The sequence below is a fragment of the Diceros bicornis genome, chromosome 34, assembly GCF_020826845.1.
Source record: "Diceros bicornis minor isolate mBicDic1 chromosome 34, mDicBic1.mat.cur, whole genome shotgun sequence".
NCBI lineage: Eukaryota > Metazoa > Chordata > Mammalia > Perissodactyla > Rhinocerotidae > Diceros > Diceros bicornis.
Window position 1 is genome coordinate 34,630,721 of NC_080773.1, and position 26,478 is coordinate 34,657,198.

The following is a 26,478-nucleotide window of genomic DNA, read 5'->3' on the forward strand; positions in this document are numbered from 1 at the left end:
GGCAAAAAATTTTTTTCTTAAGGGCAAACTATTAGAAACTATTAGGGTAATGAGTAAATGGGTAAGTTAATCATGGTATATTCATTCAATAGCATTTTATGGAGCTGTTGAAAAAAGAAATATAGATGTGTATATAGTCATAGAAAGATAGCTGTGCTATATGATATGAAAAAAATTTTTTCATACCTGTATTCTAGTATAAACTCATAATTGTAATATCAAAAATAAAACCTCAAAAATATATTTTTGTTTTTCTCTGCCCAGTTTTCCTTGCCTCCTTCTTTTGACTGCACCATCTCTTCTTTTCCTTTGAGTAACTGGCCATACCCTACCATTTGGTCGTGATGGACCTGGCCGATCACATTCTCTCTGGAGTTTAAAAGAAGCAGTTGGATCTGTGTCATCCAATGGCAGCTCCCTAAAGGGCTGATGTTCTCATGGTTGTGATCTTTGGAGCCACCCTAGTTTTTGTGCTTTCTAAAGCTATAATTCCTCAAACTACCCATTATCCTTCCAATATTTCACTTTTGGCTTATATTGCTCATTTGCTTGCAATTAAAGAAACAACCAACTCAGAATTTGGTATGAAGATTCAATAATAAGCAATAGAATCTTTGGAAATTTTGAGGTGTTAGAGATTGGTTTTGGGTGAGATGGAGCAAGTAAGATTCCCATTTCTTTTCTAGCCTAGGAAAGTAACAAGTCCTGGTGTGCACTGTGCAAAAACCCAAGTGAATTATTATTAGTTGCAGTCACCTGAGATGAATAGAGGTGAATCTAGGGTCCTGGATAATGACAGTTTAAAGAGGAAGAGAAATGGTAAGTCCAAAGACTCTACATGATGCTAGTATCTAACTGCTTTGTGAAATTTAAAACTCAGATCTTGAATTTCCAGTATCAAGACAAAAAACTTCAACTAAGTGTGTGACATTCTTGAAAGATATCTTATACTGTTTCAAGTCATAGGGTTAAGGTTGCTCAAAACCAAATTGAGAGACTCCTTTTGTGGATTGCTAAAGTGGGATGCTGGTTGAATTCCATATTTTATTGTAGAGTGGTTGTTATGGAGTGAATCATATATCGCACCCCTGCCAAATTCATATGTTGAAGCCCTAAACCGCAATGTGACTGTATTTGGAGATAGGGCCTTTAAGGAGGAAATTAAGGTTAAACAAGGTGATAAGGGTGGGGCCCTAATCTGATAGAATTAGTGTCCTTATAAGAAGAGGAGGAGACATCAGAGCTACTAGAGAGAAGTTGTGGAGACAACTGAGAAACGTTTCTGGCAACTTACCCCAGAAGGACTGGCCTTGACCTTTACAGGAAGTTGGTCCAGAGGTGACACTGGAGCCATGTGATAAATTGAGGGAATCAACATTTCTAGATCACAGCGGGAAAAACTCCCACCGCTCACTCTAGATATGGCCTTCACATGAAGCGTTTGTGCTCCTTAGATCCAAGGAGCCTGGAACTCAGAGTGCATGTACCTCATAGAATGTTCTGGAACACTCCTCGTAAGGGCAATAAGTGGTCATCTCTGGGCTGCTGTTCTTTCAACTAAACATTATGAATACGTTTCCTAAAAGGGGACAGTCTGATTTACAGACGAACCAGAGTAACTCAAATTTGGGACTAGCATCATCAAGGATTTCTTTCTACTCAACGGTCCTGAGATTTTAATTAATATCATTATTGGCATTTTAAAATATAGTGTTTTCAGAGGAAATAAGAGACTTCAATCAAATTCTGAATAATTTTAAAGGAAAAATGATCAAAAGAGAAAATGTCTCTCAAGAAGTTAAATAGACATAAGTGGCTTAAAATGAATGTTAACGTTGAAAAATCAAAATAATTTGGAAAGCACATGTTGTTTTGAAAACACACAAAACAGATGTAAGGTTTTCTTGGGGTCCATGAAATCAATCAATTTCGGAAACTTACCAGTTGAAACTGTTTTTTAAAAATCGGCTCTGTGAGTATATCCTTCTTTGGGTAACAAAAATTTAAGTAGCCTAAAAATGTTACTTTGATAAGTAGAACAAGAAGAACAAGGGTCTTGAGAACAAGACTCAAGATGAAGAGGCAAAATAATCTTTTAAAATGCATGAATGTTTTGTAAATAGCTAAATGCACAAAGAGTTGCAAATCATTCCAGACTTCCAGATTGTGACAAAGGAAAAAAAATTTACCAGAATCTAATTTTTTAAAAAAAGAAGAAAGAAAAAAGAGAATTGCATGTAAAAATTGGGTACCAGCTGGACTCTCACCCTTGGCTCCTGGTCCTGAGGGTGGGAGGGGAGGCTCAGCCTCGCCACCCCACTATGCTCTTGCAGGGTCTCTGCCTCTGGAGAGGTCACACAGTTCTTAGAAGGGACAGTTGGTTGCTGGATTTGGGAACACAGGCCCCAGCTCTGGGATTTGGAAGGTTCTGGAAAGAGTCCCGGGAAGGGGAAGGGTCTGCTCAGCTGGTGATGAGGAAGCCAGCCTCATGAGTAGACCCAGGGACAGTGCTATAGACTGAATGTGTCCCCCACCCCCCCCACCCCATTTCATATGTTGAAACCTAATCCCCAAGGTGATGGTATTAGGAGGTGGGGTCTTTGGGAGGTGATTAGGTCATGAGGTCATTAGGTCATGGTATCCTCATGAATGGGATACTAGCCTGGCTGACAGAGTGGGGGCCCACATTCCATCCCTTGTGTCCTCCTGGAAACCAACTCCATTCCTGGCACAGGCACTGAGAGCCATAATATTGGTAATGCTCTGACAGGAGGTCCTCTCTCTCTCTACCTGAAAGTAGTATGTCCCTGTATCCCCCACCTGACTGTCTCTGATGCTCAGGGGGTCCCCAAACAGACAAATTGGCTCTGGGTCTCCTCCTGCACTTTTTGGGCTGGGTCATTCGTAGCCACTGGATCATAAAAATGAGTCCCATCACAGAACCAGTACCCATGAGCTGAGAACACATCAGACAAGACATCCTGGGGGATGGGTGGAGGTGCAGGACACCTGTACACACAGACTGCCTCAGCATCACTGACCTCCCACACTGCTGGCTGGAATCTTGGGTCCTGATCCAGGCGTTCTAGAAGAAACAGAGGTTCAGCCTGCAGCCCCTCCCTGTCCTCCCCACCTTGGGCCCACTCACCCCGCCCCCACACACACACAAGCTGCCTTGGTACCCTCTGGTTCCCAGAGCTCCTCTTTCTGAGAAGGAAGGAAGAGGAAAGGCAGAGAGTGAAAGCCCTGGCTGGAAGCAGCGGGGTGAGGCTGGAATGGTGACTGTACCCAGAAGAGGAACTTCAGACCAACAGGGCCCCAGGGCTTGGGCAGCTCTGGAAGAGCCTCTAGTCCCACCTCCCCAGGTGCATTAGTTTGGTAGGGCTGCCATAACAAGATACCACAGACTGGGCGGCTTAAACACAGAAATTTGTTTTCTCACAGTTCTATTTTTTTATTTTTTATTTTGTGAGGAAGATCAGCCCTGAGCTAACATCCATGCCAGTCCTCCTCTTTTTGCTGAGGAAGACTGGCCCTGAGCTAACATCTATTGCCAATCCTCCTCTTTTTTTTTCCCTTTTTCTCCCCAAAGCCCCAGTAGATCATTGTATGTTGTAGTTGCACATCCTGCTAGTTGCTGTATGTGGGACGCTGCCTCAGCATGGCCGGACAAGCAGTGCATGGGTGCGCGCCGGGGTTCCAAACCCGGGCCGCCAGCAGCAGAGTGCACGCACTTAACCGCTAAGCCGCGGGGCCGGCTCCTCACAGTTCTAGAGACAAGATCAACGTGTCTCTGGGGTTGGTTTCTCCTGAGGCCTCTCTCCTTGGCTTGTAGATGGCCGCCTTCTCTCAGTGAATTCACATGGTCATCCCTCTGTGTGTCTCTGTGGTCTAATCTCCTCTTATAAAGATATCAGTCAGATTGGATTAGGACCCACTCTAATGGCCACATCTTAATTCAGTCACCTTTTTAAAGACCTTATCTCCAAACATGATTACATTCTGAGGTACTGAGTGTTAGGGCTTCCACATATGAATTTTGGGGGGCTATAAGTCAGCCCATAACACCAGATTTCAAGGTCTCTGAGATGTCTCGGATGCAAATTAAGAGGAACTGCAGTTTGTCATCCCAGTAAAAGTTAGTTTATCACAGGTGATGAGGGCTGGGGGCTCTGCTCCCCTCAGTCTCTCAGGGACCCAGGCCCCATCCATCTTATGACTCCTCCAACCCCCAGGAACTCTGAGTTCTCATTTGAATTCTCTACATTTTGTAGACAGACGAGGGACATAACACATCTGATAAAGGACTTTTGTCCAAAATATACAATGAACTCTTAAAACTCAACAATAAGAAAACAACCCAATTGAAAAATGGGCAAAGGATCTGAATAGACACCTCACCAAAGACATACAGGTGGTAAATAAGCATAGGAGAAAATGCTCACCATCATATGTTGTTAGGGAACTGCATATGAAAACAACAAGGAGATACCACTACACACCTATTAAAATGACAAAAATCCAAAAGGCTCTCACAACACCAAGTGCTGGTGAGGATGTGGAGCAAGGGGAGCTCTCATCCACTGCTGGGGGGAACGCACTTTGCAAGACAATGTGGCTATTTTTTACAAGGCTAAGCACAGTCTTACCATCCAGCAGTCATGCTCCTAGGTATTTACTCAAATGAGTTGAAAACTTATGTCCACACAGAAAGCTGCACACAGATCTTTATAGCAGTATTATGGAGGCAACCAAGATGTCCTTTATTTTTTATTTTTTTTGAGGAAGATTGGCCCTGAGGTCACATCTGTTGCCAATCTTCTTCTTTTTCTTTTTTTTCTCCCCAAAGCCCCAGTACACAGTTGTATATCCTAGTTGCAAGTCCTTTTAGTTCTTCTATGTGGGATGCCACCTCAGCACGGCTTGATGAGAGGAGAGTAGGTCTGCGCCCAGGATCTGAACCGGCGAACCCCAGGCCACCAAAGCGGAACACATGAACTTAACTGCTACGCCATGGGGCCGGCCCCAAGATGTCCTTTAATAGGTGAATGGATAAACAGACTGTGGTACCTGTAGATTATTATTCAGTGATAAAAAGAAATGAGCTATCAAGCTGGGGGAAAAAAAAACAAACATGGAGGAAACTTAAATGCATATTAAATACTAAGTGAAAGAAGCCAGTCTGAAAAGGCTATGTAGTGTCTGATTCCACCTATATGATATTCTGGAAAAGACAAAACTATGGCGACAGAAAAAATATCAGTGGTTGCCAGGGGTTCATGAAGACGGAGGAGCATGAACAGATGGAGCACAGGGCATTTTTAGGGCAGTGAAGCTATTCTGTTTGCTACTGTAATGGTAGATACATATTATTATGAATTTTCCAAAACCCACAGAAGTGTACAACACAAAGAGTAACCTTAATGTAAACTGTGGAGTTTAGTTAGTAACAATGTGTCAATATCAGTTCATTAATTGTAACAAATATGCCACACTAATGCAAGTGTTTAATAATAGGGGAAATTGTGTGCAGGGAGGGGGGTATATAAGAACTCTCTGTACTGTCTGCTCAGTTTTTCTGTAAGCCTAAAACTGTTCTAAAAAATAAAGTCTGTTAATAAAACAAAAACCACACAATGAGATATCACTACACACTTATCAAAATGGCTAAAATAAAAAAAAATATATATAATGGCAACATCAAATATTGGCAAGGATTTGGAGAAACTGTATATTTCATTAATTGCTGGTAGGAACGTAAAATAGTACAGCCACTCTGAAAAACAGTTTGGCAGTTTGTTTAAAAAATATACTAAAAATGCAAATACCATACAATCTAGAAATTGCACTCCTGGGCATTTATCCCAGAGAAATGAAGATTTATGTTCACACAAAAACCTGTATAAGGAAACAACAGTGAAAGGGCAACCTATGGAATGGGAGGAAATATTTGCAAACCAAATATCTGATAAGGGGTTAATATCCAAAATATGTAAGGAACTCCTTCAATTCAATAGCCAAAAAAAAGCTGACTAAAAAGTGGGCAAAGGACTTGAATAGACTAGACATTTATCCAAAGACAAACCAGATGGCCAACAAGTATATGAAAAGGAGCACAACATCACTAGTCATCAAAGAGATACAAATCAAAACTACAATGAGATCACCCCTCACCTGTTAGAATGGCTATCATCAAAAAAACAAAAGTGTTGGCAAGGATGTGGAGAAACTGGAACCCTTGTACACTGCTGGTGGGAATGTAAAATGATGCAGCCGTTATGGAAAATAGTATGGAAGTTCCTCTAGAAAATTAAAAATAGAAATCCTATATGATCCAGCAATCTCACTTCTGGGTATTTATCCAAAAGAATTGAAATCAGGATCCCGAATAGATATTTGCACTCCACTGTTCGTTCCAGCATTATTCACAATAGCCAAGATGTGGAAGCAACCTAAATGTCCACTGACAGATGAATGGATAAAGAAAATGTCGTAGACACATACAATGGAATATGATTCAACCTTAAAAAACAAAATCCTGCCATATGCAACAACCTGGGTGGATCTTGAGAACACTGTGCTAAGTGAAATAATCCAGACTTGGAAAGACAAACACTGCCTTTATATGAATTATCTAAATTAGTCAAGCACATAGAAGCAAAGACTAGAATGGTGGTTGTCAGGGGCTGGAGGCACGGGGAAATGGGGTGTTATTGTTCAATGGGTATAAAGTTTCAGTTATGCAAGATGACGAAGTTCTAGAGATTCGCTGTACAACATAGTGCCTGTAGTTAACAATACTGTATTGTACACTTAAAAATTTGTCAAGAGGTAGATCGCATGTTAAGTGTTCTTACCACAATGGAAAGAAAAGGAAAAAACCCCCGAATAGCCCCAAACTGGAAGCATCCAGATGTGGTATCCAAATTATGGTACATCCATACCGTGGAACAGCACTGGGCAATAAAGTAACAAACTATTGATACTTATAATAACTTGGATAAATCTCCAGAGACTTATGATGCTGAATAAAAAAAAAGCCTACTCTATAACCTTTTTGAAATGACAAATTTATAGACATGGAGAACAAATTAGTGACAGGGGTTAAGGAAGGATGGGGTCTGGAGGAAAGTGGGTTTGGCTATGAAAGGGCAACATGAAGGGTGCCTGTGGTGATGGAAATGTTCCATATCTTGACAGAATGTATCTGATGATATCTTGAAGATACCAAAATGTATCTTGATGATATCCATATCATATCCTGTTTGTGATATTGTGAGATATCACCATGGGGGGAACCAGATAAAGAGTATGCGGGATCTCTCTGTGTAGTTTCTGTACTTTTTACAACTGCATGTGAGTCTGTATTTATCTCAAAATAAAATACTTAGTTTAAAAAATCATTCATCACCACTTAAGGCTAGCTGCTGTTTACATTTTTGTGGTCACTCAGACATTCAGCAAATGCTTTTGTACTTGGCTTTGTGGTGTGTGGTGTAGGAGGGCCCAGCCAGGAGGTTCCTACCCCAGCTCCCGGGCTCTCCTCCTATGTGACCTCTCTTGTCTGCACCACTTTCCTCATCTGGAAAGCAGCTTGGTTGTGAGGATGAAATGAGCTCATAAATCATAAAATGCCAAGAAGAGGATGTGGCACCTGGAAAACTCATAATAAGAAAGGTTAATACTGCTTTTCTTCTTTTGATCATTTGCCTCTTCGCATCTCTGTATGCTTTACAAATTTTCTACAAATCAGCATGATATGAGGCTCAAGCAAGTTGGCCAGGATCATCCCTCAGTCCAGTCCATTAGCCCAACTGCAAGATGTCTGCAGAAGATGTGCTGTAACTTCCTTTCTCTGCCTCCACCCACGGTCCTTCCTTTTCTGGAATTTTCCCTCCTCCCTTGCCCACCTTCCTCTGTAAGCAGTCTCTCCTCCCTCCCCCTTCTCCATTCTTTCCTGCTCCCTCCTCCCCCAACCCTACTTCCTCTCTTTCTACCTCCACCTGCCCTTTTCTTCTTTGTTAAGGTTCTTTCCTCCTCCTCATCCTTCTTCCCACACAGTCTTCTTCCTCCTGTAGGGGAAGAAGAAATTTTACTTTACCCTATTAGGTTCTTCTGGCTCGTCTAAGAATTAAATTAACATGAGACAGAATAACAGTAGGAAATCAAACAAATGTTGATACAAATAATCCATAATCAATCTATAAATCAAAATTGAGGTGAGTTTATTATGAGCCAGATCTGAGGACCACATAGCCCGGGGCCTTACTTCCCCAAGGAAGGGCACTAAAGAAGTGGGGTGTACAGAGTGGTTATATACTGTCTTGGAACAAAGAGCATACATCACATATGATAGGAATGTCCTTTTTACAATTGTCACAAGATGCTTAGCTGGCACAGCAGGTCGGTGGTCAGTGGGTCAGTGGTCACAAAGTGAGCACAGCAGGTCAGTAATTAATCCTTAGTTTCCAGGAAGAGACAGTTATTCTTAAAGAAACGCCTATATGGGAGGAAACTACATTCCTAGCTTTAGGAGCATCATTCTTGTCTTTGGGGCATAGTAAATGTTTAAAGCAGATGTATAATGCATGCTCAACAGGCCACCGCAGCCCCTTTTGGAAAAACAATGTCAGGCCGAATTAGTTTTATACCAAATGGCTTCCTCATATACTCCAATATATCCTATTGCTTTTCATTTATTTATCACAAAGTTTAATAATAGGTATACATGGGAGAGACCCAGGAAAACCCAGTAACTCACCAAATTGGCCAAAGTCACCACCTTAACTGCCATCTTCAGCTAAAGACAAAGAAGGATGTTGAGGGTAGTGGTTTGGGACTTCACAGGGAGATAGAAAAGCCAAAGTCTGGTGTTTGTACACCTTGCAAAGACATTGGGACATGGAGAGAACTCTGCTCTGTAGGCCCTGCCAGTCTCCCCCACCACACTCAGTGTGCAGTCTTCGTGGACATCCTGGGGATGGCTCTATTTCTGTTACGGGCCATTCATCCAAATTCTTTTAGGCAGTTTAGAGAGGAGGTAAAAGAAAAACGTCCTGAAAAATGTCCTCTTTCTTAAAAATAATCAACCAAAAGTAATCCATATCCCAAAGAGGCATATTTTGGGGTGGCAAACTACCCTTTCAAACTACCCTCCTCTCCTTCCCTTCGCCCTTCTTTTCCCTTCCTTCCTCCTCTCACCTCTACTCCCTCCCTACTCCATCTCCCACCTGTGCCCTTCCCACCCCTCCTCCCTCCCCATCTTTTCCCCCCTTCCTCCCCCTCTCCTTTCTCCTCCCTCCACCCCTCCCCTCTTCCTCTCCCCCTCCCCCCTCCCCCCTTACCCCCTGCCCGCCCTGCCCTCTCAATTACCACACAAACCCCACCCCTACGGCTGCGGTGCCGCGGAGGCCTCTGGGAGATGGAGGGGCGCAGTCGGGTCTCGGGATCGGCTGTGCTCGGCTGTGCTCGGGTCCATTGGGCTCCGCTCCGTGGGAGGCCGGAGCCGAGGCACCGGCGCGCGGGCTTCTGGGAAGAGTAGTCTGGCGCCGTCCGCGCAGGCGCAGTGCGGTCGGGCGGGCCTCGCGGGCACCGGTCATTGTCTGGGCGGCGGGGCGCGGTGAGTCCTGCGGCGGGCGGGGCGGGGGCAGGAGGAGAGGGGGAGGGGCGGGCTGCGGGGAGGGCGTGCGGCCCCAGGTGAGGGGCGTGTGGACCAGAGGAGGGGTGTGCGGGCCCGGGAGGGGGTGTGGAGGAAGGGGAGGGTGTGCGGCCCCAGGTGAGGGGCGTGTGGACGCCGGGGAGGGGGGGGCCGTGCAGACCAGAGGAGGGGTGTGCGGGCCCGGGAGGGGGTGTGGAGGAAGGGGAGGGTGTGCGGCCCCAGGTGAGGGGCGTGTGGACGCCGGGGGGGCGGGGGGGGCCGTGCAGACCAGAGGAGGGGTGTGCGGGCCCGGGAGGGGGTGTGGAGGAAGGGGAGGGTGTGCGGCCCCAGGTGAGGGGCGTGTGGACGCCGGGGGGGCGGGGGGGCCGTGCAGACCAGAGGAGGGGTGTGCGGGCCCGGGAGGGGGTGTGGAGGAAGGGGAGGGTGTGCGGGCCCAGGTGAGGGGCGTGTGGACGCCGGGGAGGGCGTGCATACCACAGGAGGGGTGTGCGGGCCCGGGAGGGGGTGTGGAGGAAGGGGAGGGTGTGCGGGCCCAGGTGAGGGGGCTGCGGACTCAGGGGAGGGGAGTATGGGCTGAGGGAGAGGGTGAGGGGCCCTGGCCGGAGAGAGGGTGTGCAGCCCGGGGGTGAGGGTGTGCGGGCTCGGATTACCACCTGATCTGATGTGTCAGGAAGAAGGCGGGTCTGTGTGTGCTCCTGACTGTGTGTGCTGCGTGGACACTCCGGCTTTGGCTGTCTCTGTGTGTGTTTCTGGGTGGCTCGTGTGCCCTTCCTTTGCTTGTGTGTGCGCCTACCTGTCTTGGTGTCTCTGGGTGTCCACCTGTGTCTGGTCTTTGCCTGTCTCTCTTGGGGGGTATCTCTGGGTGACTGTGTGTGTCCATGTCTCTGGGTAAGTGTGTGTGTCTGCCTTTATTTCTGTCCATGGTGTCTGTGTGAGGGTGCCTCTGGGTGTGCCCCTTCCAAAAGTGTGTGTGAAGGACTGTGTACGCCTGGACAGGTGGGCCTAGCAGAGCTGCCTGCCTTCCTGCCCCACACATCTAGCCTGGGGCCCCTAGAGTCCCCAGCTCCTTCCTGCCCATCACAGCCTTGTCTGGCCCGTAGAAGGCTCTGGAGCGGGTGGGGGCCTGGAAGGGCGGCAAGTGTGTGGTGACAGGATATGGGGCTAAGAGGGGCTGTTTCTTCTCTTGTCTCCCACAGGGCCTTTCTTTTTTTTTTGGTGAGGAAGATTAACCCTGAGCTAACATCTGTTGCCAGTACTGCTCTTTTTGCTGAGGAAGATTGGCCCTGGGCTAACATCTGTGCCCATCTTCCTCTAGGTTATATGTGGGATGCCTGCCACACACAGCATGGCTTGATGAGCGGTGAGTATGTCTGCACCCGGGATCCAAACCTGCGAACCCCGGGCTGCCGAAGTGGAGTGTGCGAACTTAACCACTATGCCACCGGGCCAGCCCCCTGCGAGAGGGCCTTCTTAAAGCGGGGGGGGGGTGTCAGAGTCCTCTGAAGGGTCACTGTCCCCTACCCACTCCTGACCAGGGCTTGATTTGTTCAGGGAACGAGTATTGGGCACTCAAAGTGCTGTTCTGGGCAGTTTGCCAGGATGACCTCATTTATGGGCCTCTCAGTATCTTCAAGGTAGGACCCCCATCACCCCATTTTACAGATGGGGAAACTGAGGCTCAGAGACTTTAAGTGAATCATCTGACTCTACAGCCAGGCATGCAGGTTCCAGAACCCTCACACTTCACCACCAGACAGGTGGGAAATCTTTTTTCCTTTCCACTCATCTGAGACAAAGGTGCACGATATTTTTCCCCATGGGAATCTCCCCTGAGAAACAATGGAAAGAAGGAAATGCCAGAAAGCTCAGGGGAAGAGGATAAATGAGGAAGCCACTGGCTTTGCAGCCACAGATCTCAGGCCACACTGGGTTCAGTGGTCACCAGCCCCGGGCACATGTCGCTCTCAGGGCCACAGTGCCTTTGTTGCCTTCATGGCCTCCTTTTTACATAAAAAGAAAAAAATTAAAGATTATGGTTTGTGATCGAACTGCTATAAAAACAAATATAATCCAGGCTGGATTAGATTCACCTTTTTTTCTTATGATTTTAAAACAAATTAAGACATGCTTGTGGGCCCCGGGCCCAGTGTGCCTCCTGAGTAAGCCGGCTCTGTTGTCATCCACATCCAGCCAAAGGAGCCAGTGTTGTGGACCTCACAGTGCAGGGATAGGAGTCCAAGACCGCCAGTCCAGAAAGAATACATTTTTTTAGATTAAATTACAACAGTAATATGAAGTCACTGCACCCAGGGAAACAAAAGAACACAAAGGAAAAAAATTAATGACTCCCCGTTCGCATTCCCACTCCGTCCCCTCGAGGCACCACCTGGTGTCCCTCATTCCATGGCTCTCCCCAGGCTCAGACACGCAGCATGGAAGCACACCCCCGACGTGTGCTGGTTTGGTTTCACACAAAGGGGTTAAAGTTATGTACGAGACTGGGCAACTTGCTTTTCTTAATCACGTGACATATCTGTGACATCAGACTAACTCCTGCTTTCTGGAGGCCGCTGAAATTTCATAGAACGGATGCCTGCCATTTATTCGACCATGCCTTCACTGCTGGGTGCTTAGTTTGTTTCCAAGTTTTTGTATGATTGTTGGTTGGTTGGTTTTGCCTCTCAGAACAGTGCTACGATCAGCGTCTTTTTTCCATGTGTAAGCTTTTACGTGGAGCTCTGGTTGCTCCAGGCAGTGTCCCAGGAACGGGGTGGCTGGGTTATGGGGTTCGCATATGCCAGCCCACTTTCCCGAGAGGTTGAGGGACACTTGTCCCTTCAGCTGTGTGTGGGAACCGTGTCCTTGCCTCTTGGCCACTGCTAGAAGTTGGCTCGTTTATTCATTCAGCTGGATGTTTGGGCGCCTCCTGTGTGCCACATGTTGTCCTAAATGCCAGAGACACAATGCAAAAACGATTGTCTCTGGTCCCTAGGGGCTTCCATTCTGGTGGAGGGAAGACAGATGACAAGCTTGAAAACTTTGTAAAAAGACAATTGTCGATAATGAGGTGTGCTGTAGAAAGATGGCGGGGGTGAGGGTGGGCGCTGCTTGAGCTCAGACGCCTCGAGGTGAGAGATTTCTCCAAGGAGGTGACGTTTGAGTGTGAAGGAGCCAGCCATGGGAAGAGCATTCCCTGCAGAGGGAACAGCAGGTGCGAAAGCCGGGGTGCCTGTGGCCAGGTGTTAGGGGGCGAGGGAGCAGACGAGGAGGGGGAAGGCCAGTGGGCAAGATGGGGGTGATTTCTCAGTCTGTGGGAAGTCACTGGAGAGTTTGAAGCTGGAGGATGTTTTTACTGAGGGCTAATTGCAGGCCGGGCATGGTGCTGTGGAGGGTACAGATGTGAAGGGTAAGAGACACAAGCCCACGCCTCCGAGATCCTTCTGATCTGCGGTGGGGCTTCTTAACCTCCGCGCTGTTGACCCTCTTTGTTGTGGGGGCCATCTTGTGCATTGTAGGATGTTTAACAGCATCCCTGGTCTTGACCCACTAAATGCCCATAGCAGCACCCCTCCCCCAGACTGTGGCAACCACGAATGTCTCCAGACATTGCCAGATGTCTCCTGGGGGCCCAGATCACCCCCGGTGGAGAACCACTGTTCTCAAGACTTGTGCTAACCTGCGCTTATGTATGCTCCCTGCAGTTAAAATCATTTAGCATTTGCTTGTGAAAATTGGGGCCATTTGCCCTCAAAAAGACTTTTCTTCGACTTTAAGAAGCATCAGAAGCATCAGGATTGTTTGGAAATTCTGATTCCGGGACCCCATCCCAGATGGTTTGATTCAGAGCATCTGGGCAGGGGCCTAGGAATCTATATTCTGAATAATAATGTATTTTTTGTGTGTGTGTGTGTGAGGAAGATTAGCCCTGAGCTAACATCTGTTGCCAATCCTCCTCTTTTTGCTGAGGAAGATTGGCCCTGGGCTAACATCCAAGCCCATCTTCCTCTAATTTATATGTGAGATACCTGCCACAGCATGGTTTGATAAGTGGTGCATAGGTCAATGCCCGGGATCCAAACCCGCGAGTCCCAGGCTGCCAAAGTGGAGAGGGCAAACTTAACCACTACCCCACTGGGCCGGGCCAGCGAATATTTTAATAAGCATCCCTAGGGATTCTGGCACTTTGAGAAATGGCACAGTTGCTAAAGGACTTTTCTGTAGGTGAGGTCTGGGGTTTTTCCAGCTGATCCTGAGGGGTTGGAGATTTAGGGAGGCATATTTTGGCTTACAGCAAAAGGAAAACTTATTTCCAGTCAGAGGTGTTGGTGACACAGGGAGTGAGTTCCCCATCCTGGGAGGCATGCAAATCCTGGCAGGTCACCGTGCAGCCAGAACTGAACCATGTCTTAAACTCCAAGAATTTGCTCTAACCTATGCCACCTGTCCGTGTTTTAGTTTGTCTTTTATTTAAATTGGCTCACTGATTGTTTATTTTTTAATTAAATCAGCTTAGTTTAGAAGAGTGCTCTGTGTGACTGCTGTAAATAGAAGCTGGGCTTCGCTGTGAAAAAGGAGACAAGCATTAAAACAAATGGAAATAAAGCCAGGTAATTCTAACTAGATGGTATGGTCTGCTTACCTGGGGCCCTGAGCTCTGCTTTTGTTTTGTTCAAAGGGGAGGGTGGGGAGGTCTGGAGGGGTGTTGGGACACGCTGGCTGCTGCTGAGACCTCTCTCCTGAGCGTGTCAGAGAACTGGAAGGGAATTGGGCTGGGATGCATCTCGCTGGTGAATCAGTGTCACTTAACGCCGTCTCTGAGTTCTCCTGCTGATGGCCCCTGGGTGACTGCGTCCCAGTTTGAAACATACTCAACTGACAACAGCAGTGATGATAACAGCTGGTGTGTGTTGAGCTCTGACTGCGCCGCACGGCTCGGCTCCAAGCTCCGCACGTGTGTCTGTTGGTTGAACCTCTCGGTGACCCCGTGAGAAGTGGGGAAGCGCCCGCAGGGGTGGGGACAAATGTTGGCACGTCTGGTGAGGCCTCGGGCCAGCACTGAGAGCCAGGGAGGGGACAGCGGGTCCTGTTGCTCCCACAGCCCAAGGGAGTGGCAGTGTGTGTGTGTGTGTGTGTGTCGGGGGTGTCTCCATGCACGGGTGTCCGGGCATGCATTTGAGAGACAGCACAGCCTAGTGGTGCAGCACGAGGACCTGGATGTGCTCAGCCCAGCTCCAATCCCAACTGGCGAGTGGCTCATCTCTTTGGGCCTCAGTTTCCTCATCTGTGAAATGGGGTGGGTGTAATTGGTGTCCACCTTGTAGACGTGTCAGGAGGGTTAACTGAGAGACGTTTGTCAAGTGCCTTGCATGTGGTAAGCATCCAAAGTGTCCTCTGTTAATGTGTGTGTCCCTCTCTGTCTGTCTGTCCCGTCTGCATTGTGAGGGCCGAGGCCTGGGCTCTCAACGTGCCTCCCTCTTTCTCCCTCTCACAGCCCGCCCGTCCCCCGGTCACCGTGGGCAGTGGAGCGATGGCTGCCCAGCTGCTGAGGGACGAGGCCCTGGTGAGTCACGTCGCCTCTCACACTCATTTCCAGAGGCTTCTGCTCAGGGATGACCCTCTGACCACCTGACCCCTCCAGGGCCCACAGCCTTGGCCAGGTCTCCTGGGGGCTGTGTCTGCCCTGATGAGGGAGGGCGGTGCCCTGACACTGGCTTTGGTCAACCTTGGGGGACAGGACACCTGGGAAGTGGTGGCTTAAACACGTTACATCACGTGTGAAAAAGGCCCCTGCAGAGGGACTGAGCAGCACGATGCTGGACGCGTGACAGTGGGCAGACACTGAATGTCTCTTCTGAACACCCATGTGTGCGGCGAAAGCACCAACCTGCGCTGGGCCAAGGTGCACGTGTGAGGCAGTGGGTGCCCCTGGCAGAGGGAGGCGGGGCCTGTGGTGGGCACGTGGGCTCTCTGCTCTCCTGGATGTGTTATGACGTTTTAGTGGGGGGTGCGTATGTGGCTGTTGTGTTTTTCTCTAAACTTTCTTTCATGCAAAAAATATTTCTTTATATATATATATATATATATATATATATAAATGCTTCTTATGAAAAATGGGGAAAATCCAGTAAACTGTAGGTGTGACAATGTAATTCCCTGCTCGTTCCTCTCCCCGGAGATAACCATGTGGATATTTGTGTGTTCATTTATTGTCTCCCTTCTCTGACTGTTATTTTTAAAAATCAACCAAGTTTTGGCTCTGCCATTTTAACCTTGAGGGTTTTTTTCATCTAACTTCATGCAGTAGGGATTTCCCCTGCCTTTGTTTTGGCTGCATAGTCAGTGGACCCAAATGTTCATCCAGTATTGGTGGGTTTGACTTTTTTTAAAATCACTTTTTTTTTTTTTTTTTTTTTTTTTGTGAGGAGATCGGCCCTGTGCTAACATCCGCCAATCCGCCTCTTTTTTTTTTTTTTTGCTGAGGAAGACGGCCCTGGGCTAACATCTGTGCCCATCTTCCTCCACTTTATATGGGACGCCGCCACAGCATGGCTTGCCAAGCAGTGCGTCGGTGCGCGCCCGGGATCCGAACCAGCGAACCCCGGGCCGCCGCAGCGGAGCGCGCGCACTTAACCGCTTGTGCCACCGGGCCGGCCCCTAAAATCACTTTTTTTTTTTTTTTTTTGTGAGGAGATCAGCCCTGAGCTAACATCAGCCAATCCTCCTCTTTTTTTTTTTTTTTTTTTGCTGAGGAAGACGGCCCTGGGCTAACATCTGTGCCTATCTTCCTCCACTTTATATGGGACGCCGCCACAGCATGGCTTACCAAGCAGTGCGTCGGTGCGCGCCCGGGATCCGAACCAGCGAACCCCGGGCCGCCGCAGCGGAGCGCGCGCACTTAACCACTTGCGCCACCGGGCCGGCCCCTAAAATCACTTTTTGATGCTATAAATCATAAGAGAAAATTCCTGGTAGGTAAGGAAATGCATGATCATTATCAAAAGCTCAGAAAACCCAGCAGAACCAGCTAAGAGAGTCAGTCAGTCACTGTGGACTTACCCAATGACAGCCACGCTCGAAGGGTGTGTCTTTCTCTCCCTGGTTGCGTGTTGTTTTGCAAAAGTAAGAATCACCCTGGCTAAGCAGTTTTATTTCCTGCTTTTTCGTTGAAGATTTCATCCTAAGCATTTCTCCACGTGGTTAAAGACTCCTTGATAACATGTGTTTTAAAAGCTACATAAAAATTTTATCTAATGGCCATGGCTGCTTCACATAATGGTTCCTTGATTGTTGGACATTTGTTTCCAGTTATTTGTGATTATAAATGATGTCACGAGGGACATGGCTGGACATAAATCCTTCCCTGCATTTTGTATGATTTCTTTAGGGATGATTCCTTGAAATACTGGGTTCAATATTTTTGAGGCGTTTCCTGAGTGAGTCTTCGTAGTACTCTCCCAGTTGGTTGGGGCAGCATCCATTCCCACCAGCTTCGCGGTTACACTGGCCATTGTCGGGTGTTTATTCTGCATGTTGGATATAAATGATAAATGGATATAAATGACAAGCGGTATAAACCCTGAGTGTGGTAGGTGACAAATGGCGTCACATGATCTCTTTCTCAGTAGCGTTGTTTGTATTCTTAGTGAGGTTTGATTTTTAGGAAATGGTTATTAGCCCTTTCTGCAGGTGGGTAAGTTATCTATCTTGTGGTTTACCAGTGCACAGGAATCTTAGCATTCTTGAAGATTTTAAAGAAGTGTGTGTGTGTGTGTGTGTGTGTGTGTGTGTAAATATTTGTGGCAAATATTCTTCCCAGGTTTGCTTTTTATTTATTTCATATTTTTAAGTACAAAAGCATTCCATATTTTTAAAATCGAATCTCTCCATTTCTGTGGTGTCCTCCATTGTCTTTAAGCCGTAAAAGGGTTTCTCCATCCACAGGTCACATGTCACCTCTATATTCTTACTTTTCTCCGTTGATCATTTGGATGTTAACAGTGAACTTTTGAATCTTTTATATCCACCTGGAATTTATTTTTATGTCTAGATGTGTCAGTTCACTTATCTGTGAGTTTTGGTTTGTCATGTCCTTATTAACACCTTTATTGAGATATACCCCACGTACCCCAGAGGATACAATTCATGGGTTCATGGCATATTCGCAGAGTTGTGCAGCCATCACCACAGTCAATTTTAGAACATTTTCATCACCCCATAAAGGAAATGTGTACCTGTTAGCACTCACTGCCATTTCCCCCATTGACCCCCAGCCCCTGGCAACTGCTAATTGACTTTTTGTCTCTTTTGCCTATTCTGGACATTTCTGTAGCCTAAGTAGTGCTTCATTCCTTTTCATGGCTGAATAATATTCCACTGTATGGAGAGACCACATGTTATTTATCCATTCATCAGGTGACAGACATTTGGGTTGTTTCCACTTTTTGGGTCTTACTAGTAATGCTGCAGTGAACATTAGTGTATGAGTTTTTTGTTTGGGCAGCTGTTCTCAATTCTCTGGATATTTACCTAGGAGTGGAGCTGCTGGGTCATATGATAACTCTCTATTTAACCAGTTAAGGAACTCTTGACTATTTAAAGCAACTGCACCGTAATGTCCTCTTTTTTTTTTTTTTTTTTTTGCGAGGAGGACTAGCCCTGAGCTAACATCTGATGCCAATCCTCCCCTTTTTTCTTGAGGAAGACTGGCCCTGGGCTAACATCTGTGCCCATCCTCCTCCACTTTATATGGGACGCCGCCACAGCATGGCTTAGCAAGCGGTGCGTTGGTGTGCGCCCGGGATCCGAACCTGCGAACCCCGGGTCGCGACAGCGGAGCGCGCGCACTTAATTGCTGTGCCACCTGGCCGGCCACATAATGTCCTCATTTTTAACTTGTCTGTGATTGTTGTCTTGATTTCTTCTACCTACGTTATTTAGAAGGACTTGTCAATTGTTTTTATTTCAGTGTGGTTGGGATTTTTGGTGTAAGTTTTTTTTTCTTAAGCAGTTCTAGTGTAATTACATTCTGATAAAAAAAAAATAGAGTGTCTGATTTCAGCTCTTTGGTATTTGGTGAGATGTTCCTGTGGCAAATTGTTTGTGCGTTAGACAGCAAACCAAAATAGATGAAGCACTAGAATGAGTGGCCTCAGACACATACGCAGAAAGGACTCAGAGAGGTTCAGCGCATTTGGGTTGAACCCCATATCTAGGGGGATCTCCCGGACTCTTCAGAGGAGGGTGGCCCCTGCCGTCTGCCCTCCCAGCATCCCCCTGCCGTCTGCCTTCCCAGCATCCCCCTGCCGTCTGCCCTCCCAGCATCCCCCTGCCCTCCCAGCATCCCCCTGCCGTCTGCCCTCCCAGCATCCTTGCTGTAAGGTGTGGGCTCCCAGACTTCCAAGATTTTTGTGTTCAGTGCTTCCCCAGTGCCCGCCCAGTCTCAGTACATGGAGCCTGCTCAGTCAATATATTATTGAGGGAGTTCATTGAAGTGGAGCATACTTAGGGAAGACTTTCAGAAGAACTTATTACATTTTAAAAATTAAAACAAAAAAATGAAGGGGGCAGGGGGATACTTTGGGAGATAATGGGTAAGTTTGTGCCTCGATTGTGGCAATGGTTTCACAGGTGTATACTTGTAAACTTATCAAGTTGTATACATGAAATATGTGCAGTTTTTTGTATGTCAGTCATTCCTCTGTAAAGTGGTTTAATAAAATTAATAGCTGGGGGGGCCAGCCTGGTGGCATAGCGGTTAAGTGGGCGCGTTCCGCTTCCGTGGCCTGGGGATTGCAGGTTCGGATCCTGAGCGTGCACTGATGCGCTACTTGTGAATCCATGCTGTGGCAGCGCCCCATATAAAGTGGGGGAGGATGGGCACGGATGTTAGCCCAGGGCCAGTCTTCCTCAAGAAAAAAGAGGAGGATTGGCATTGGATGTTAGCTCAGGGCTGATCTTCCTCACAAAAAAATAAAAAGATTAATAGCTGGGCTGGCCAAAGGATATATTGGGCCAAATAATCAAACAATAATATAATAAAATAAGTATTAATAATAATAAATATAAATATATACAAGATATATATGAAATGTCAAAATTAATCAAATGATAATAGAATAGTTGATGTTCATTGAGAGCTTACTCCACACAGTGCTGGAACCATATGTGCCTTACCTCATTACACGCCCACGACAGCTACTAAGGGGGACATTGTTATTATGATGCCCATTGAACAAACGAGGCTCAGAAAGGTTAAGACAGTTGCCCAAGGAAACACAGCCGTGGACAGGCAGAGCCAGGATTTCATCACAGGCTGTCAGGTTCCCGAGCCCAAACTTAACCACTGGCCTGCACTGCCCCCTCATCAAGTGGTGGTGGCCAGAGGCAGAGGAGGCCAGCGTGAGCCCAGGGCCCCTGGGTGGGCACATGGGAATGACTGGCCACCAGGTGAGGCCTCCTCCCAGGGAGGGTGAGCCGTGCTTCAGGGTGCATGGGTGGGAGCTGTAGTAAGCCAAGGACCTGCGGGTGTCAGTGACAGTACCTGACGGTTACTGAGCACCTGCTGTATGCTATGCATTGTTCTCAGTATCAAACATGGATTAACTTGTTTAATCCTCACACCATCCTTACTCATGGATCCATTTATTCATTCAAGAGCTATTTATTGAGCACCTACTGTATGCTGTGCGCTGGTCTGAGCATCAAACATGGATTAACTTGTTTAATCCTCACGCCACCCTTACTCATGGGTCCATTTATTCATTCAAGAGCTATTTATTGAGCATCTACTGTATGCCAGGCATTGGTCTGAACACTGAGATACAGTAGTGAGCCAGACAGACTTAGCAGTCTGCTCGGGCTGCCAAAACAAAGTACCACAGACTGGGTGGCTTAAACAACAGAAATCTATTTTCTCACAGTTCTGGAGGCTGGAAGTCCAAGATCAGGGTGTCAGCGGGCCTGCTCCCTCTGAAGGCGCTAGGGAAGGATCTGTTCCAGGCCTTTTTCCTAGCTTCTGGTAGTTCCTTGACTGTGGCAGCATAACTTCCGTCTTCATACGGCGTTCTCCCTCTGTGCGTGTCTCTTGCCCAATTTCCCTTTTCTGTAAGGACACCAGTCATATTGGATTAGGGCCCACCTTCTCCAGTATGACTTCATCTTAACTAATTATATCTGCAATGACCCCATTTCCAAATAAGGTCCCATTCTGGGTGCTGGGGGTTAGGATTTCAACATAGGGGTCTGGGGGAGGACATAATTCAGCCCACAGCAAGCACTTGGAAGAGCAGCTGGCACAGAGCAACTGCATAATAAGTGATGGGTCTTGTCACCGTTCTGATCAACATCGTCACCTTCATCATCACCCGCCATGCTAGGCCACACTCATCACCCACAGGGTAACGGCATCAGCCAGGCAGGTGCTTCTGCTTCCGCCACGTGAACTTCTCACCGTTCCTGGTGGGCTAATCTGCCTTTTAAGCCTCAGGTCTTGATCCAACCCTCCCACCCCTGGATCTCCCCCCAAGGACCCAACCACTAGTTCTCCCCCAGACTACACTCGGCCTCACCCTTCTCAAGTCTTCCTGGACGCCCCCTAAAGCTGCAATTGCTCAGGCGCCTGGAGAACAACTCTTTTGTTCAGACCTGCAGGGTGGTATTGACCAGATTGTGGGTCAATAACGTGTGTTTTCCGCTGCCTCTCCCACGAGGAACTAGTTCTTGAACCTTCCGTGTCTGATCTCAGCACGCAGCCCAGTGCCTGCAGCTTCGTGGGGGCTCAGGAGAGTGTGTGGAACTGTTGGATTCCATCCAGGATCCTGCCGTGGCTGGTGCCTGACGCGTGTGTCGATTCATGGGGTTATGAGCGTTTTGCTTTTGATTCTTTCTCCGTGTTTCTCAGATCTGTGACTTGCTGCTCTAAACAGTCTCGTATTTGTTTTATTTCTCTGTCTGAGGACCATCCCAGTAGAATCAGGTACCGAGGAAACTGTGAGTGGTCGGTCCCTTCAGAACTCTGCACCTTGTTGAAATCACTTCAGATACATCCTGTCTGCCTTTCCTAAATCCTTTTGGCTTTTCTGGATGTTTCTCCAGACCTCGGTAAGGAGGGCCCTGCGGTGAGTGGTTGTGGGTTTCCTCTTACAGGAATCAGTGACGTTCAGGGATGTGACTGTGGACTTCACCCAGGAGGAGTGGCAGCAGCTGGATCTGGCCCAGAGGGCCCTGTACAGAGATGTGATGCTGGAGAACTTCCGGAACCTTGTCTCACTGGGTAAGGCGGCAGCTTCGCTGAGTTACTCGCCATTGGCCTGTCACTTGAGGACTACGAAAATAATAAGAAAAAAGAATGACAGATTGGACTACGTAGAAAGTTTAAGTTACTCTACTCAAAGCTAAAAGTAAAGTTGATAGGTGATGAAATGGGGAATAATATTTACCACATGTATAATGGTCAAAGGGTTATAATTCTATAAAGAGCTCCTAGGAATAGATAAGAGAATGAGTGGATGATAGAAAGATGGACCAGACTTACAAGCTGGCAATTCATAGATGTAGAAATTCTTGAGGTTACACTTTATACAATATTTTTAAACCTTACTAATAGTCAAAGAAATACAAATTGAGTCAAAGAAATAAAGTTTTTGCCCATGAGGTACACAGAAATGAAAAAGAATGGTGATAGCCTGTATTGTCAGGGTGTAGGGAAAGGGACTGTCTCATTTTAGGAATATAAAATTGGGACAACTCTTTTGGAAGACAGTTTGGCATTATCAGCCAAATTTTGAACAATTCTATTTTTAGGAATATATCCTTTAGAAATCTTCCTGTAAGTGTGCAAAGTTTTACGTAGGAAGAAAAACAGAGAAACGACCTAAATGCCCACCTTTACAGACTAACTAAACATATCAAGCTATGTCAATATGATGGAAACCATGCAGCTCTTCAAAGATGAGCACTCTTTGGAAGCATTGACATGGATAGATGTCCCTTGATATATTTTTAGGTAAAAACACTAACTTTCAAAAGGAGGGTATGGTCCTAGTTCTTTAACAGCTTTTCTGGAAGTATAATTGACCTACAATTAACTGCACATATTTAAAGTGAACAATTGGACACATTTTGATGTCTGTATACACCTGGAAAACCATCACTGTGATCCAGATAATGAACATACCCATTACCCCAAAAAGTTTCTTGTGCCCATTTATCTCCCTCCCCACACCCACCCTCCATTCTAGGCAACCACTGATCTGCTTTATATCACTGTGGTTTAATTTGCATATTCTAGAATTTTATATACTTGGAATCATACAGCATGTACTCTTTTTGGTCTAACTTCTTTCACTTGGCATAATTATTTTGAGGTTCACTCATGTTGTATGTATCAGTAGTTCACTTGTTTTTTTGTTTTTTTGTTTTTGAGGAAGATTGGCCCCGAGCTAACATCTGTTGCCAATCTTCTTCTTTTTTTTAATTTCCTTTTTTCTCCCCAAAGCCCCAGTACATAGTTGTATATCCTAGTTCTGGGTCCTTCTAGTTCTTCTATGTGGGACACCGCCTCAGCATGGCTTGATGAGTGGTGTGTAGGTCCATGTCCAGGATCTGAACCAGTGAACCCTGGGCTGTCGAAGCAGAATGCACGAACTTAACCGCTATGCCACTGGGCCAGCCCCAGTTCACTTGTTTTTTTTTTGCTGAGTAATATTCTACTTTATGGATAGACCACAGTTGGTTTATCCTTCACTTGTGGACAACGCTTGGGTTGTTTCCAGTTCTGGACTATTACAAATAAAGCCTCTATGAACATGTATGTATGGGTTTTTCTGTAGACATGTGCTTTCCTTTCTCTTGAGTAAACACCAGGGAATAGAAGGGTTTGACACTTTAAAAACTACCAAGATTTTCCCAAGTGGTTGTACTGTGTAACGTTTCCATCAGCAGTGCGGGGGAGTTCCAGTTGCTCCACTGCTTGGTGAAACTTCGTACGCTCAATCTTTTTCGTTGTAGCCGTTCCCTGTGGTGTGTAGTCTTACCACATTGTAGTTTTCATTTGATATTGAGAATCTTTTCATGGGCTTATTTGCCATCTGTATATTCTCTTCGATGAAATATCTGTTCAAGTCTTTTGCCTGTTTTTTTATTTGGGTTGTTTGTTTCCTTATTATTGAGTTTTGAAAGCTCTTTATATATTCTTCTATTCTTCTTCTTAAGTCCTTTAGCAGATATATGCTTTGCAAATATTTTCTCCCATTCTGTCGGTAGTCTTTTCTCTTTCTCAATCATGTCATTTGAGATACAACGTTGTTAATTTTGATGTAGTCCAATTAATTTATTTTGTCGTTGTTGCTTGTGCTTTTGGTGTCATATCTGAGAAACCATTGCCTAACCCAAGGCCACGAAGATTTACTCCTATGTTTTCTTCTAAGAGTTTTACAGTTTTAGCTCTTCACTTAGGTCTTTGGTCCATTTTGAGTTAATTTTTGTGAATGAGGTAAAAAGGGTTTTAACGTCACTCTTGAATGTGGATATCCAGGTGCCCAGCACCATTTGTTGAAGAGCAGAAGTTTTTAATTTGAAGAAGTCCAGTTTATCAATTACTGTCCTTAGGGATTGTGCTTTTGGTGTTGTATCCAAGAAATCTTCGCCTGTTTCCAGGCCACAAGGGTTTTCTTCTATAAGTTCTATAGGTTTAGGTTTCACATTTTGTTCTATGATCTCTTTAAACTTAATTTTTGTAATGATATAAGGGGTTAATTCAAGTTCTTTTTTCCATCAAACGGATGTCCAGTTGTTCCACGGCCATTTGTTAAAAAGACTGAATTTTTCCACTGAAAAATTTCCACTGAATTTTCTCCACTGAATTGCCTTTGCACTTTTGTCAAAATCAGCTGTCCACATATGTGTGGGTCTAATCCTGGACTCTGTTCTGTCTCATCCATCGATTTGTCCCTCTTGACACCAATACCATGTCATTTGATCTGCTCTCACTTTTTGCCTTTATGGCTTGAGCTCCATCTAGGACGACTTATCTTCCACACGACCCTCTGAGCGTTCTGCCCGATGCTCCATGAATCACCTGCTGTGAGGAACGTGGCCGGCTGGTGTGAGAAGCCACTGACCCAGCCCTGTGTCACTCCGGGGACTGTTTTCGGATCCTTTCGGGTAGTTTTCCCCCATCCTCAGGTAGTCTCTGTACATGTGTGTTCTGATCAGTAGTCTGAGTACTGGAGGGGGCCTCACGATCTCCGGAGCGCTCTGTCTGCCCGGCTCTCCTCTCCTGCACTCTGTCCTGTGAACTCTACTTGCCTTCATTGCTCAGTTCCATCTCCTCAACTCAGGGAGTCCGCTGGGCTTGGCCTCAGTTTCCCCTCCTGTGCCGCGGCCTGCAGACTTGCCAGTGCGTAAGCTGGGTGGGCATAGGGCCTGCCTCTTTGGATTCCCATCTCTCAGGAACTACCGCCCTTCCTTGCCTGATGTCCAGTGTCTTGAAAACCTTTGTTTTATATAATTTGTCCTTTTTTCCCCCATTGCTTTAGGCTGTAGGCTGGAGGGAAATCTTGTCCCTGATACTCTTATCTTGGCCGGAAGCCCCATTTAGAAAAAAAAAAAGCGTGCATTCATATGTGTGTGTGCGTACAGGTGTGTTGTGTGTTTTTGTTCAAAACGTATGCACTAGGGAAAAACATTCTAAAAATGTACAACAAACTGCTAATTCAGATGGGTGAGATTACAGACTTCCATTTCATAAGTTATTTTTTGGCGTTTGATGCTTTAATAACAAGTGTGAATTACTTTGTGATCAGAAACAATTGTAGAAATACAGAATATGGAAAAACAGACTCTGAAGGACGAGAAACCTAGTACTGTGAAAAAAAAAATACATCCACATTTAGACCAAAAGGAATGCATAGCATTTTGTATGTTAGCAGCTTTTTGCCAAAATGGCCTCTGCAGAAATTGTTAGCATTCCTCTTGACCGTGGGCAAGAATGCCCGAGTCCACGCCATCGCCAGCCACGTGTCATCAGATGCTTTGCTCTTTGCCGATCTGTGTGGTGAAAAAGCCGTGTGGCGGGGTGGCTTAATCTGGCTGATGTGGAGCTGTGTTTTCACAGCTTTTCACGAGTGAGAGCTGGGTGTTTGCTTTGTGCAGATGAGTTTCATCTGCAAAATGAAGGGTTTCAATCCAGGAAGAGGAGGCTGCTTCCTTTCCCCTGCCCCTTAATCTCGGGTTCTGATGCTTTCTGCCTCCAGCTGTCCTGACGTCTCCAGTTAGCGTTTACTCCAAAAGACTTGCAACTGTGTGCACAGCCAGGACTCCCCACCTGCTCCGGTCTCTGAGCCACGGGCCGGTTTATTTCCAGCACGTCTCAGAGCCCATTGGCCCGAAACCAAACCCACCGTCACCTTTCCTTTCTTCCCACTGAGGAGTTACCCTCTCCCACCCCACGGCCTTCGTGCCCCATGCCACAGTCTGCCCTGACATTTGGGCATCATGCCACACTTCAAGGTCCCCAAACCAGGATAGCTTTCCTACCTTAAGTGTTTCTTAAACCCTTTCCTGCAGGATAGGTAAGTGATGCATGGCGAGACAGTGACTCCTCGGGCCTGTGGCTCTGGGATCAGACTGCCTGAATCCCGGCTCTGCCCTCCCATGTGCTGTGTGACCTGGAGTCTGTGACTTCATTCTTAGAGCCCCAGTTTCCTCATCTGTAAAATGGGTCTAATCCTAACAGGACCCAAGTCACAGATGGTCGTCGAGATTGCATGGAAAGTTCTACACAGGCTGCTTAGTGCCATGCTGGGCACATAGCAGATGCT

General features: G+C 46.6%; 1 protein-coding gene and 1 long non-coding RNA gene across 9 annotated transcripts in view; one reads left to right on the forward strand and one right to left on the reverse strand.

Moving 5' to 3' along the window:
• Window positions 1-26,478, forward strand: part of LOC131397475 (zinc finger protein 582) — a 157,692-nt gene that overhangs the window by 125,214 nt on the left and 6,000 nt on the right. The window contains exons 1-4 of one of the 8 annotated variants that reach the window (XM_058530396.1): window positions 10,346-11,018; window positions 14,167-14,265; window positions 15,150-15,218; window positions 21,803-21,929. The exons of 1 other annotated variant lie outside the window; for it this stretch is intronic. In XM_058530396.1, the coding sequence (XP_058386379.1) occupies window positions 15,186-15,218; window positions 21,803-21,929 (160 nt within the window). In that variant the 5' untranslated portion in view covers window positions 10,346-11,018; window positions 14,167-14,265; window positions 15,150-15,185. Of the gene's footprint in view, window positions 1-10,345; window positions 11,019-14,166; window positions 14,266-14,809; window positions 15,219-19,729; window positions 20,105-21,802; window positions 21,930-26,478 lie in introns of those variants that run through there. 6 more of the 8 variants (XM_058530403.1, XM_058530404.1, XM_058530402.1 and 3 more) reach the window with 6 other exon arrangements.
• Window positions 7,999-9,437, reverse strand: LOC131397488 (uncharacterized). The gene is made up of 3 exons (XR_009216771.1): window positions 9,373-9,437; window positions 8,762-8,800; window positions 7,999-8,072 (listed from the first exon to the last, which is right to left on the reverse strand). It is a non-coding gene; the product is annotated as an uncharacterized LOC131397488 (long non-coding RNA).